Below are 13,614 nucleotides of genomic sequence, written 5' to 3'. Positions count from 1 at the left end.
GAACTGCATGACCCAATCCAGTTTCTATAACTAATAAATGCAAGTCATGCTGTAAGCTTTCTGCAGAAGAGTGGTATAAGATAGTAAGATAAACGATAATGTCATTGGCGGATAGATGGACTCCTCTTCTGACAGTATCGGGCAGATCGTTAATGATGCAAGAAAGAGACAGGATTCTAGGACTGAACCCTAGGGGACCCCTGAAAGAACTTGTAAACTATATGAAGACTTGCCTTCGACAAGAAATTGTTGTGACCTATTACTTAAAAATGATTGGAAATATGATGTGACCTTGCTAAGTGTCTTTTACAGGGAAAGGAGTCCCACGCACAGGTGGTTTATACCTTGCATTAAAAAAAGAACCAGGTTAACTTAAAATCCTTGAGGAATGTTTGGTTTTAAAATATCTCGTGTCAGTATTTACAGGAAAGATATTTTCCAACATGCTTTTTCACCTAAAAACTAATTTCCCACCGTCTTGATGTTCATAACTTTATTCAACCCATCTCCACAATTTGTGTTGACCCAGCTCATCTCCGTGTTGGCTAAGTCCATCTCCATCATATGTGCTGGCTAAGCCTATCTCAGCCATGTGTGTAAGCTCAGCCCATCTCCACCATGTGTTCCGGTCCAGTCTATCTCCATTTTTAGCTTGACTATATGAAGTATAAGGAGAGCTATCCTACTCGACCCCAGCGTCGGCGTCGGCGTCTTTCCGCGTCCCTACCTTGGTTAAAGTTCTTTTTACACTTTCTTTTTTTTCAACTTATCTAATTACTTGATGGATTTGATTCAAACTTGAAATACTTATTCCTCATCATCATCCACATCATCTGACATAAGGGCCATAACTCTGGCACCAATATTTCATGAATTATCCCCCCTTTTCACTTAGATTTTCAGGTTAAAGTTTTGATGCACTTTCACTCTATCTCTGTTATTACTGAATGGATTTGATTCAAACTTAAAATAGTTGTTCAGCATCATCACCCACATCATATGACACAAGATGCATAACTCTGGCACAAATTTTCATGAATTATTCCCCTTTTTACTTAGAATTTCAGGTTAAAGTTTTGTGCACTTTCACTCTATCTCTGTTATTACTGAATGGATTTGATTCATACTTGAAATACTTGTTCAACATCATTACCCATCATCTGACTAAGAGGCATAACTCTGGACCAATATTTCATGAATTATTCCCCTTTTCACTTAGATTTTAGGTTAAAGTTTTGATGCACTTTCACTCTGTCTCTGTTATTACTGAATGGATTTGATTCAAACTTAAAATATTGTTCAAATCATCACCCATCATATGACACAAGTGCATAACTCTGGACAATTTTTCATGAATTATTTCCCCTTTTTACTTAGAATTTTAGGTTAAAGTTTTGATGCACTTTCACTCTGTCTCTGTTATTACTGAATGGATTTCAGCATCATCACCCACATCATATGACACAAGGTGCATAACTCTGGCACCAATATTTAATGAATTATGCCCCTTTTTGCTTAGGATATACTTATATAGTGTTTTGATACATTTTATCTTTACCTCTCTTATTACTTTAAGTTGATATTTTTGACATAGACTCAGGCTATTGTGCAATATCTTCATCCACAATTGGAGTTATTAAACACTCCAGTGACAGCTCTAGTTTCCTCAGATGTGCCCAGTTTCACTATCCAGCATCGAAATAGTCGAGCGCGCTGTCTCCTGTGACAGCTCTTGTTTATGTTGGCCCAACCAATATCCACCATGTGTTCAAGCCCAGTCCATCCTCGCCCAGCTCTATTATTTGTGCTGGCTCCACCGCTGCAGCCCATCTCCACCCTGTTAATAGGCCTCGCCCATCTTCAGCTATTGATTAACCAAGATTTATGAACTATGTACACCGTAAACATTGACTTTCAATCTTAAAAGTTAGAACGCTTTCACTAGAAACAAGAGTTTCGCTGACATAATCCGATGCTAGTACTGTACTCAGGCGTACAAGGAGTCACACTTGAACAAACTTGGTCGGACCAAATCTTATTATCCTTGGTTGAGTTATTATTTAGGCAGTCGTGTGTCGGTCGTAAAATTTCTCCCCGTTGACGGGGGCCTTTATGTCCGAACTGTTAAGGTCGCTGACTTCAAGTCACCTGCCCCTTACCGATATGGGTTCGAGACTCGCTAGGGGCGTAAAGTACTTCATATCAGGAAGCCATCCAGTTGACTTTTGGGAGGTCAGTAGGTATAACAAGGTGCACGCCCTTAATGAACTAACACCCAGAGGGAAAAAATAGGAAAAACCACCAAAAGCTGGAAAGTCCATAATGACATTGGCAGTATTCTTTACAACCAAAAGATCTTGTTATAGATGTTATTAACTATCAGAACTGCAAAATTTAAGATCGGACCACTATTGGAAAATAAACGTCACTTTGAAATTTAAGAAAATGGCTGACCATGGAGTTGTTTATGACATCATTTACACACATCTGAATTCTTTATTCAGCAAATAACCGTTTAAGTAGACTATTTTCTATAGTTTCCTGAGATAAAATGTAAAACATGGTACTTGTTTTCGTTACAGTTGAATTTTTTTTACAGAAATAAGGAAATGAAGTTAAAATAAATAGCTAGAAATCTAATAGGGGAATGAATCTGCCATTTTGATTATTTTGCAATGGAAACAAAATGGCTGCCATTTATTAATTAAAATGAAAATGTTCATAAATTTCTCATTTTTATGCCTTTTTTGAAACTTCTTTAATTTCCTTATATGTCCTAGCTGACAGAATTAACATTAGTACAATGTTGCCTTTCCTTTGTAGGGCAAGCTAAGGCAAACCGATAAGTAGGAAATGTAAACACTTAAATGAACTCTGGGAAACCACTATATCCAAGTGCGCATACACTCACTATGTCACAGCTTAAATATTTATTTCAGTTTCCAAATGTCACAGTCTCTCACATTAAAAACGATTTCTTATCAATCTAATGATACTGTTATGTGTTTATAAAGCCAACAAGGAAAGCTACCCATATACGCCATAAAAGCATGTTCATCGGTTCATTTTTAGGTTGTCATTTTGAAATATGCTTTTATTTGGAATTCAAGGTTGTCTCATTCGAATAGTCCTTTTTGAGTTTTATCTTATCGTCGAGGTCTGCTCCTTTCGTCTCAGAAAGAAACAGTGATGCCAGTATACAACAAACGCTCACCCCACAACAGATAAAATACATCACTCCAGGTATACGTGTGTCCTGAATAAAAGTATAACATTACATAAAGCATATAGAGCATGGACATGTATCCGTTTATATGTGTTTTAATGATATTACTAAAGGGGCTATCCATAAGAACTAAATCCATGAGACAAAACTCCAAAATCTTTGTAAGATCAAATTATTATCGCTGTTTTGATTCTACCGCCCGTGTGATGAATATTATCAGACTAAAATATGTTTTGTACCATCAAAATTTAAGGAAAGGTGAAATACATTTGTAAACTGATTCATAGAAAAAGATATAAAAATATATAAAAGAAGCACATCTGTCCATCTAAACTATGTGCTCACATCTAACAGTAAAAATGATAGAAAACTACATATTATGAACAATGTTGTACTTTTATCTCTATCGCCATTATTAAAGGGCATTCTTATTTAGCCAATGTCGGCCATTTTTCTCAAAATGAAATGTAAACAAAGGCGACCACATCAATATATTTTAACTGTGCCATCTTTGTTTTCAGTACGTATATATATATATATATATATTTTATTCATGCACTTTAGTTCCCCTGAAGCTAATAGGAGAATAACAATTACTTATATCGTAACAGCAATAAGATTGGCCTTGAAATCGGCGACCCCTTAAACAAACATACGAACAATTGTCAGGATTAACTCGATCATGACATTACTGGTAAAGAAGCTTCAAATGAAAACTCATAAACCTTTAATTCAAGACTCACGTTATTCGTACGTGTGAAATAGTGCAAGCAGGATAATTAAATGTCCGTGTTCGTATTCATATGGAAACATACCAGAAAAGCCAACTGAGGTCCTATCACTGCTCCTATTCTCGCAAACGTGTTCAGAACTCCATAACCAATATTTCTGTAATAGAAAGCAGAGTACAAGACGAAACAAAACAAAACAAAAAGCCCAACTTCATAAAAGTGTTCCCATGCACACTAATGTTTGATATGCCAATGGCTTAATATGTGTATTTCTTTTAAAATGTAAGATTCTGTCATTAATATTAACCACCGTTAAATAGTTCTCAGTGATAATTTTAAAATATAATGTCCCAGAGACCGGAAGCATTTTGTTAATACAGTTGTAAAATAAGTGAGCCGTACCATAAGAAAACCAACATAATGGGTATGCGACCAGCATGGATCCAGACCAGCCTGCGCATCCGCGCAGTCTGGTCAGGCTCCATGCTGTTCGCTTTTAAAGCCTATTGGAATTGGAGAAACTATTAGCGAACAGCATGGATCCTGACCAGACTGCGCGGATGCGCAGGCTGGTCTGGATCCATGCTGGTCGCATACCCACTATGTTGGTTTTCCCATGGTACGGCTCAAGTGTATTTTAGCCATCTTTTACATTATCTGACAACAGAAGGATAAGTTCTAGACTTAAAAATGCTTCATTACCTGACAACGGCGGGATATAGTTCCAGTGTCACTGAAGCTATATTAACTGACAACAGTAGGATAAGGATTCAGGTTACTGATGATTTCCTTTCAAAAGTGGTTCAAGAGGCATTGACACTACGTTACCTGACAACAGTAGGATACAGTTCTAGCATCATTGACACTACGTTACCTGACAACAGTAGGATACAGTTCTAGCATCATTGACACTACGTTACCTGACAACAGTAGGATACAGTTCTAGCATCATTGACACTACGTTACCTGACAACAGTAGGATACAGTTCTAGCATCATTGACACTACGTTACCTGACACAGTAGACATCTACATCTTGACATACGTTACTGAAAAGTAGGTCAGTTCTAGCATCATTGACAACTACCTGAACGTGTACGTTGTCTGACCTGTACAACAGTAGGATACAGTTCTAGCATCATTGACACTACGTTACCTGACAACAGTAGGATACAGTTCTAGAGTCATTAGTTGAACCGGTCCCCAGGCAATACCTATACCAAGGCTTGCGAACAACGCAAAACCATTGGTCAACGAGTCTCTGAGGTCCGTATCTACAATAGTAGAACACTTATAGAGATGAAATAGCAATGGAAGAATGCATAGGAGGCCGCGAACGGCTTTGTATTGACTTACATCAGATCTAGGACAATTTCGAAACTGTTACTATTGCAACTGTTCAATTACCCAAAGGTAAAACACCTGGGCGACTTTGTTATAAATTTCATGTTATTGTACGTGTTTTATGTCTGAGGTATTTAACTGACCAGAGGCCGCAGGTTGAGGGCCAATACCACAGTTTAATAAATCATGCCTGATTTATTTCTATATTTTTCCTGTTACTATTACTCTTGCTACATACCTATATACTGAACAATTCCAACTAGCAAACACCCAACAGTTGATACAGTATAGGTCAGAACAACAGTTTTCCGTCGTCCAATTCTGAAAGAGTTGAAATTTCTTCATAATTTACGTTTTCTTTCATAGATATTTCTTGTTTGTAGTAGGTTTTAAAGTCACAACTTTAGATCAATGGGCGACAATTTAGGATCTGATGGTGCAAAAAGATACTTAGTAATCCACCAAGCATTATTTCAGCCCAAACATCTCGAGCGATGTTAAGAATCCCACAGCCGTGAGTGACAAGAGGTTTGTAGTCGGGGACCTTAACCAGTCGTCTACATAGTTCCCATATAGTTCCCATATAGATGAGTATTTAAAAATCTAAGAGTCCTTTTCAAATGAAAGGCATAGCTTGATTACACTAAAACAATGTTTCAGCGGTGGTCTAACCATGAGTGATTGCTCAGCAAAAAGTCGCAGATCACTGGCAGGTCGATACATCTGGAAGTACCATTCTACTCTGATTGCAGTGTCCTATCACTGTTCTTCAGGTTCGGACTAATTTACTTAACACACATTACATGATTGTGTGTGTTTGTGTGTGTTTTTTTTTTTTAAATTGTTATCATTGTTGGTTAGGGCTAGTAATTTTGCAGCAGCCCGATGCACTGTTGTAGAAGGACTTACCAACTGGTAAGGCCGAACTTTCTATTTTTGACTAGCTATTTTGCGGCAGTCGTATGTATCGATATCTATGTAGACTCAAGTATTATTGGCTTTTAAATACAGTATTGTTGTGGAATAATCAGGTGCAATTTTGATGTGTTATATTGCGCCTTCTCCAATATTACTAAAATCAGTATGTACATTGTTGTAAGTTTCAGCAATATTGACATACAAAACGAAAAGGCCGAACTTTCTATTTTTGACTAGCTATTTTCCGGCAGTCGTATGCATTGTTATCTGTCTAGACTCAAGTATTCCTGGCTTTTAAATACAGTGCTGTTGTGCAATTATGATGTGTTATATAATACTAAAATCAATACTGCATTGTTGTAAGTTAGCAATATTGACATACATAGCTATGAATGTTGTTGAAATGGTGAGTTTTTCTTATGCATGACTGCGATATATAACTATGAAGGTAACTGAAATGGTAAGCTCTGCTTACGCATATATGGAGTTAAGGATGTAGCTGGGGACGAAGTTTTACTTACGCTTTACTGAGATACAGTTATGAAGGCAACTGAAATGGTAAGCTCTGCTTACGCATATATGGAGTTATGAATGTAGCTGGGTACAAAGTTTTACTTACGCTTTACTGAGATACAGTTATGAAGGTAACTGAAATGGTAAGCTCTGCTTACACAGATACGGAGTTAAGGATGTAGCTGGAAACAAATGTTTTACTTACGCATTACTGAGATATATAGCTATGAAGGTAGCTGGGACGGTGATGATACTGAACAGGAATAAATTCAGAAAGAAATTGCCAGACAACGCCTGTATGCCGTACTGAATTCCATACGATAACAATCCAAGAGCCAACCTAATAATAATAGTAATAATAGTAATAATAGTAATAGTAATAATAATAATAATATTTAAGATGTTTATTGCTGTTACTTATTATTAGACACATTAAGTAATCAAATCTTATTTTTATCTGCTCTAACTAGTGCGTACGTTGGAAAGAGATCAATTTGCTAGGAGCTGACATGCTACAATGGAGTAAAGAAAGTATCCACTCAATTCTTACCCAGTCTTTCCTGTCAACGTAAATAAAGTGGTTCATTTTTCTCTATTACTTCAAAGAAGTATAAAATACATTTAGTTTTTATAGCTCTTTGATTACTTTAAAGAGTAACTCTGCACTCAAACTGCCTCGACAAATAAGTTGACATTAGGATAAACACAAGTATGACTGGCCAGAAACGCGTTTAAACACACTAGCTTCGTCCTTAATTAAGTGTTCTTTATTGTTTCCGACCATTCCAAAGTTGTGTCCCTGTTGTCAACTTACTTTTCGTCCGTACCGTTTAACATGACTTGAAATGTCTATTGTTTTACCTCTCATATGATTCTAGCATTTTCATTGGCTAATAGGTGGTCATATTTGAGCCGCACATTGAACAAACCAACAAAGTGCATTTGCGACCAGCATGGATCCATGCTATTCGCTTTCAAAGCCTATTGCAATTAGAGAAACCGTTATAGCGAACATCATGGATACTGACCAGACTGCGCGGATGCGCACGCTGGTATTGATCCATGCTGGTCGCAAATGCACTATATTGGTTTTCTCATGGTGCGGCTCATATTACTAATTTCACTTATATATATTAGCGTACATTTTCGTATACTCAGTTAACGCGAATCCAAACTCTTACCAATTTACAGCAGACAAGCACGTTATTTTAGCCAGTTTGCCAGTTTTGAATAGATGAATGAATGAGTATTTCTTTTTATCGCCCGATGGTGAAGCAATTACAGTTGTGTTCAGAAGTTCCATAACCGTTTCATCAGAAACGACACGATTGTTGAACTTTCCTATACGTTGAATGATGTCTTTAGCTATATGTGTCCGATCATGTGACAGGTGCCATCTGAAACTCTCAGGAACAAACCTATTTATAGAAAATATAAAATGATCATAGAATTATTGATGTTGCTACAAGTTAATAATGAAGAAAAAGGTTAGAGAGGTGGAATAATAACAATAGTTTGAAGGAGTGTAAGAATCTCTTTTATCGAAATAATAGCATCTCTATTCTGTTATTTTAAATTTCTTGCCACGTTATATGAACAAAATTTCAAACTGAATGTGAGAAATCTGAAATTGTAACATTTACTATATCATTTATAATTGGTGCATTTCTAATCTTCGACCTGTGGTTATAATAGACAGGAAAATGTAGTGTATTAAATATAAGATACTAAACACCATAAAAAGAAAAATTGTAGTGTATGAAGTATAAGATACTTCCCATCATAGACAGAGAAATGCAGAACATGACGTACAAAACACTCAAGACTATAGACAGAAAAATGTAAAATATGAAGCACAAAGTACTCACAACTATAGAAACAGAAATGTAGAATACGAAGGACAAGACACTTACAACTACAGACAGAGAAATGTAGAATATGGACAAGACAATCAAAACCATAGACAGAGAAATGTAAAATATGAAGTATAAGATACTCACCACCATAAACAGAGAAATGTAGAATATGAAGGACAAGACACTTACAGCTACAGACAGAGAAACGTAGAATATGAAGCACATAGTATTCACAACCATAGACTGAGAAATGCAAAATATGAAGTACAAGATACTCACCACCATAAACAGAGAAATGTAGAATATGAAGCACAAAATACTCATAACCATAGATAGAGAAATGTAGAATATGAAGGACAAGAAACTTGCAACTACAGACAGAGAAATGTAGAACATGAAGGACAAGACACTTACAACTACAGACGGAGAAACGTAGAATATGAAGCACAAAGTATTCACAAAGTATTCACAACCACAGACAGAGAAATGTAGAATATGAAGTATAAGCTACTCACCACCATAGACAGAGAAATGTAGAATATGAAGTATAAGCTACTCACCACCATAGACAGAGAAATGTAGAATATGAAGCATAAGATACTCACCACCATAGACAGAGAAATGTAGAATATGAAGTATAAGATACTCACCACCATAGACAGAGAAATGTAGAATATGAAGCATAAGATACTCACCACCATGTAGAATATGAAGTATAAGATACTCACCACCATAGACAAAGAAATGTAAAATATGAAGTATAAGCTACTCACCACCATAGACAGAGAAATGTAGAATATGAAGTATAAGATACTCACCACCATAGACAGAGAAATGTAGAATATGAAGAATAAGATACTCACCACCATGTAGAATATGAAGTATAAGAAACTCACCACCATAGACAGGGAAATGTAGAATATGAAGTATAAGCTACTCACCACCATAGACAGAGAAATGTAGAATATGAAGAATAAGATACTTATCACCATAGACTATGAAGCACAATTTGTCCACCACCATATAGAGAAATGTAGAATATGAAGCACAAGATACTTACCACCATAGACAGAGAAACGGAACAGTTGCTACAGTTGCAAGTATGTGCAGTTTTCTCCAGTCGGGCATTAAGTAGCTTACTAAAGCAAAACCACAAGCTAATATCGGCCATGTCGGAAACGCCACAATCCAAGGTCGCCATCTTGGCAAGCTTACTTCCGTCACGAGGCTGTATTGAACTGTCAGGTATGTACCCATTCCTATGCCTAGTTTGGAAACATGTTCATTCAACAAAAATAGCTGTGAAAAACTGTACAGAAAAAATGCTTTTGACGATGAATTGCCTAAGGCAGCAAAATGATAACTTGTTCGAGAGAGAGAGAGAGAGAGAGAGAGAGAGCACGCCACTTTTACAGAATGGTATCACACCATACTTTAATATGAACAATTATAGCTATATGTATGGACACGTTCTTTGCATGTTACTTTTCATGTTGGACTTTTGTCCTTTTTTATACATAATGTTTTGCATGTGATATATAATAGTTAAATAATCGATCAGTCACGGCAAAATCAACATATAAAGAAATGAATTGATTATTACCACATAATGCTCTTGCAACACCGAACATTAGCCACGATGAAGAAAAGTATCCAACGAGGTTGGCAATGATAAGTAACAGCAATGAAGCAAACAAAGGAAATTTACGACCAAAACTATCCGCCAACTGGCCGCTTACGAGGTTTCCAAAGAAAATACCAAGCATTTGAATTGAGGCAATAGTGGAAGGCACCCAAGGTAAGTCACATGACATTGACCACTGAAATCATCAGAAAAATAATACTTCATGTCATTAAAGTTTGTTTGTTTTAATATCAAATACATAGATGTATGTAAATGTGAAAATAGAAATAAAACCCACACAATTTGTATTTATGTTGACGATTGCTTTATGTATTTGTGTTTTTCAGCGATTCTTTCTTAAACTTATATTTTATGATAAGGAATCACTGTCCAAATATGCTTGGTTATACGTATACAATGATCGATTTGTCCCTAAGTGGGTAATTGCCATTAACCAAAGATATGTCACACTAAACTTATATAATGACTTGTCCGTTGCTGGGTTATTGCTTTTGTACAAACATAATGCCATTCTAGATTTGCCTCACCAAATTTATACAATAATTTGTCCGTTGATGAGGCTGAAAGACTATTTTATCTAAATAATCAGCAGCTGTTTCTTATGCATTAAAATGCAAACTACGCACCGTTGTATTCCCTTGAAATTACTTCTAAAGAACACATATTGTTTAAAAAGCAGCAGCAGCAACAACACCAACTATCAGTCAAAATTACAGTTATTCTATCTGATCATTTTTTTTACGTGTTACTATATTTAACCCTTAGCATGCTGGACACAATTGATTCTGCCTTTGCGACAAGTGTATATCATGATCAGCCTGCACATTCGTGCAGTCTGATCAAGATATGCACTGTTCGCTATTCAGTCAGTATCTTTTTCGTGTAAATCCCTTTTGACAGTTAATGGTGCCGTCCAAACTGAAAGATGGATAAGTTCATTATAGAAATTTAGCAGGGTGAGAACTAATATATGGTATTTGGGCTTTGCACAATAGATAAAACCTAAAAAATATTGTGCTTACGAAAACGCAACTGAAATATATTGATAATTACAGTCAATCAAATATCTTCTTCCCAGCCTTAAAAACTACAAGCTACAAACCTCAGACACAATTGTTTTCATATCACCATCGTAAACTACGTTTTTACACTGCGTTCCATTTCTATTTTTACAATTTTTGAAATTGTTATAAGACTTCGTGCCATTGTCTGAATCAAGAGATACTTCATCAGTAAGATTTCCAATAGTAAAATTTGAATAATAAGAGACAGTATTGAATATAGACATTGAAGAGCTTTCATCCTCGGCGTCAGCACACCTCCAATTCGGCGTTGCTATCGAGAATACCATGAGGTATATGGATAGTACTGTAGGCAATTTCAATAAATGGGACATTACTGAAAGAAACACTTGAAACCTCCCACAACCTCCTATTCTTTCTATAATTTCTTCAGGATGATGTAAAGTGTCCATGATTCTGATATATCCAGACAATGTTCAATTGGTTTTATTATAATCCGATGGAAAACATTAATTAGGCTATATAATGAACAAAGGTACACAAGGCAATAAACTCCGTGACACCTGAAATGATTGCGTTCAAGCTTTTAAGGTGCTTGTGTACGTTTGATGAACCGGAAGTAATGGCGTAACACCATTTATCCGTATAAGGTAGAATAAAGCCTGTACTCGGTATACGGAAATGAAAATTGTTTTAGGAATTAATGGAAACCAGTGAATAAAGCTATCAAAATGGCAACGGAACTATCTTTCTAAAGATAAGATATGATACATGTTAACTTATTCCAAATAATGTCTTAAAATCAGCGTGAAATGAGCGACTCTCTTTAGTCATGGACACACATTCCAAAACAAGTACACGGACCTATATTTTTTATTAACTTATTTTGTAAACCTTATGTGTTATTTTTGCAAATTTGAGAAGTTTCATTAAAATCTATAATTGTAGAAAAAATTCTTTTAGCGAAACTTTTATCAAATTTGTGATTTTCGCATAGACGCCCATTACGAAAACTTGTGTATGGTCCAAAGTTTTCAAATCAATCTGGTAAAAATAAAGCACACGACCTTGATCTTTGTTATTTGCCGAATTTTCTAAGTGTATTCATCAGTTATAAAAAAATCTGGGTTTGATCAAATTCTACGTTGTAGAAAAAATTTCATCCGAACGTGCAGAACTACCTTAAATGTGAGAATAAATATGCATTATCACAAACTCTGTGACTATGAAATTATTAACCCTATAACTTAGCGCAAAGATACTGATGTTTACTAGTATGCATGTACTTAAAAATGGGAACATAAGTCAATTTCATTTCTGGCGCCTGCAGAATGTCTCTTCGTGTTTGAACTCTGTGTTGTCATATTTTCCGGTCCTTGAAGATAATGGAGAATATTAATTTTCGATGTAGTAGAATTCCGCTTAAGCCGGTGCTACGGAGTATAAGGGGTGTTGCATAATTAATTACCTCTCATGAACAGAATCAATCAAACCGAGGCTTAGTTGCGTTCTATGCTTCCAAAGAATCTTCTCAAAGAATAAATATTTGTATTGACGATGTAGGCCAATAACTCATGCACAAAGAACGTTTACCGTGAACATGTATATATGACTGTTGTTAATGATACATATTTATACTCGTACAGGTCAATTATAAGTATAAAGTAATGACCGATATCTGTTAAAGATGCATTTCACATATAATGCATTCATTTGTAATGGATTAACACCTAAGAAAACACATATTTCTACATGTTCAGTATCTTGGTGATAAAAAAAAATCAAGAATCAAAGGAATAAGTATGCAAAATATTTTTCTTACTAGTGAATACATGGATAAGTACTGGTTAGGCAAGGGGCATATAAACAATTACAAACTTTAAATCTGTGGCACAATATCTCACAAAACTTAAGATTTTTTCTTTAAGAAGGAAGATGAAAAAAATAAATAACACGGTGCGGTAACGCTTTGGAATGATCATTGGCAGAAAAGGCAACTATGGAATTAAACTGCTGACTTAACCACCAACGTGTTCCAAAATTCCAAATCAATATAAATGAAAATTGTCTCCATCAGTCTCAGTACAAAAAATATAAATGATGTTTAAAAATGTTCCAAGCTTTGAAATAAAGATGTTGAATTGTGTACAGATTAAATAAATTCAGTTACAAGAAAATAGAAAAAAAATATTGTTATATTTGTAAGTTTTAGGTGGTTTTGCTACTGACCGTTCCAAGGCGGTGCCGCACTATGTTCCTTTAATTAGTGCGTTTGCTTTGTGTGAGAGTGTGTGTTGGTGTGTTTGCTTTGTGTGAGAGTGTGTGTCTTGGTCGTGTGCGCGTCTGCGTGTTGGGTTAAC

General features: G+C 35.7%; 1 protein-coding gene across 2 annotated transcripts; it reads right to left on the bottom strand.

Annotated features, from left to right (window-relative positions):
* Window positions 1-2,915: 2,915 nt before the first annotated feature.
* LOC123559901 (solute carrier family 22 member 4-like) lies at window positions 2,916-11,816 on the bottom strand. Of its 2 annotated transcripts, XM_045352034.2 has the most exons (9): window positions 11,335-11,816; window positions 10,191-10,407; window positions 9,648-9,852; window positions 7,913-8,149; window positions 6,937-7,071; window positions 5,539-5,621; window positions 5,113-5,230; window positions 4,042-4,114; window positions 2,916-3,256 (listed from the first exon to the last, which is right to left on the bottom strand). In XM_045352034.2, the coding sequence occupies exons 1-9, from the start codon at window positions 11,704-11,706 to the stop codon at window positions 3,095-3,097; spliced, it is 1,602 nt and encodes a 533-aa protein (XP_045207969.2). In that variant the 5' UTR covers window positions 11,707-11,816; the 3' UTR covers window positions 2,916-3,094. The 2 variants fall into 2 exon arrangements, with proteins under 2 accessions (XP_045207969.2, XP_053408167.1); XM_053552192.1 differs by lacking the exons at window positions 2,916-3,256; window positions 4,042-4,114 and adding an exon at window positions 4,851-4,969.
* Between the last annotated feature and the right edge of the window lie 1,798 nt (window positions 11,817-13,614).

The sequence above is a fragment of the Mercenaria mercenaria genome, chromosome 10, assembly GCF_021730395.1.
Source record: "Mercenaria mercenaria strain notata chromosome 10, MADL_Memer_1, whole genome shotgun sequence".
Classification (NCBI taxonomy): domain Eukaryota; kingdom Metazoa; phylum Mollusca; class Bivalvia; order Venerida; family Veneridae; genus Mercenaria; species Mercenaria mercenaria.
This window is presented reverse-complemented; position numbering and strand designations above follow the sequence as displayed.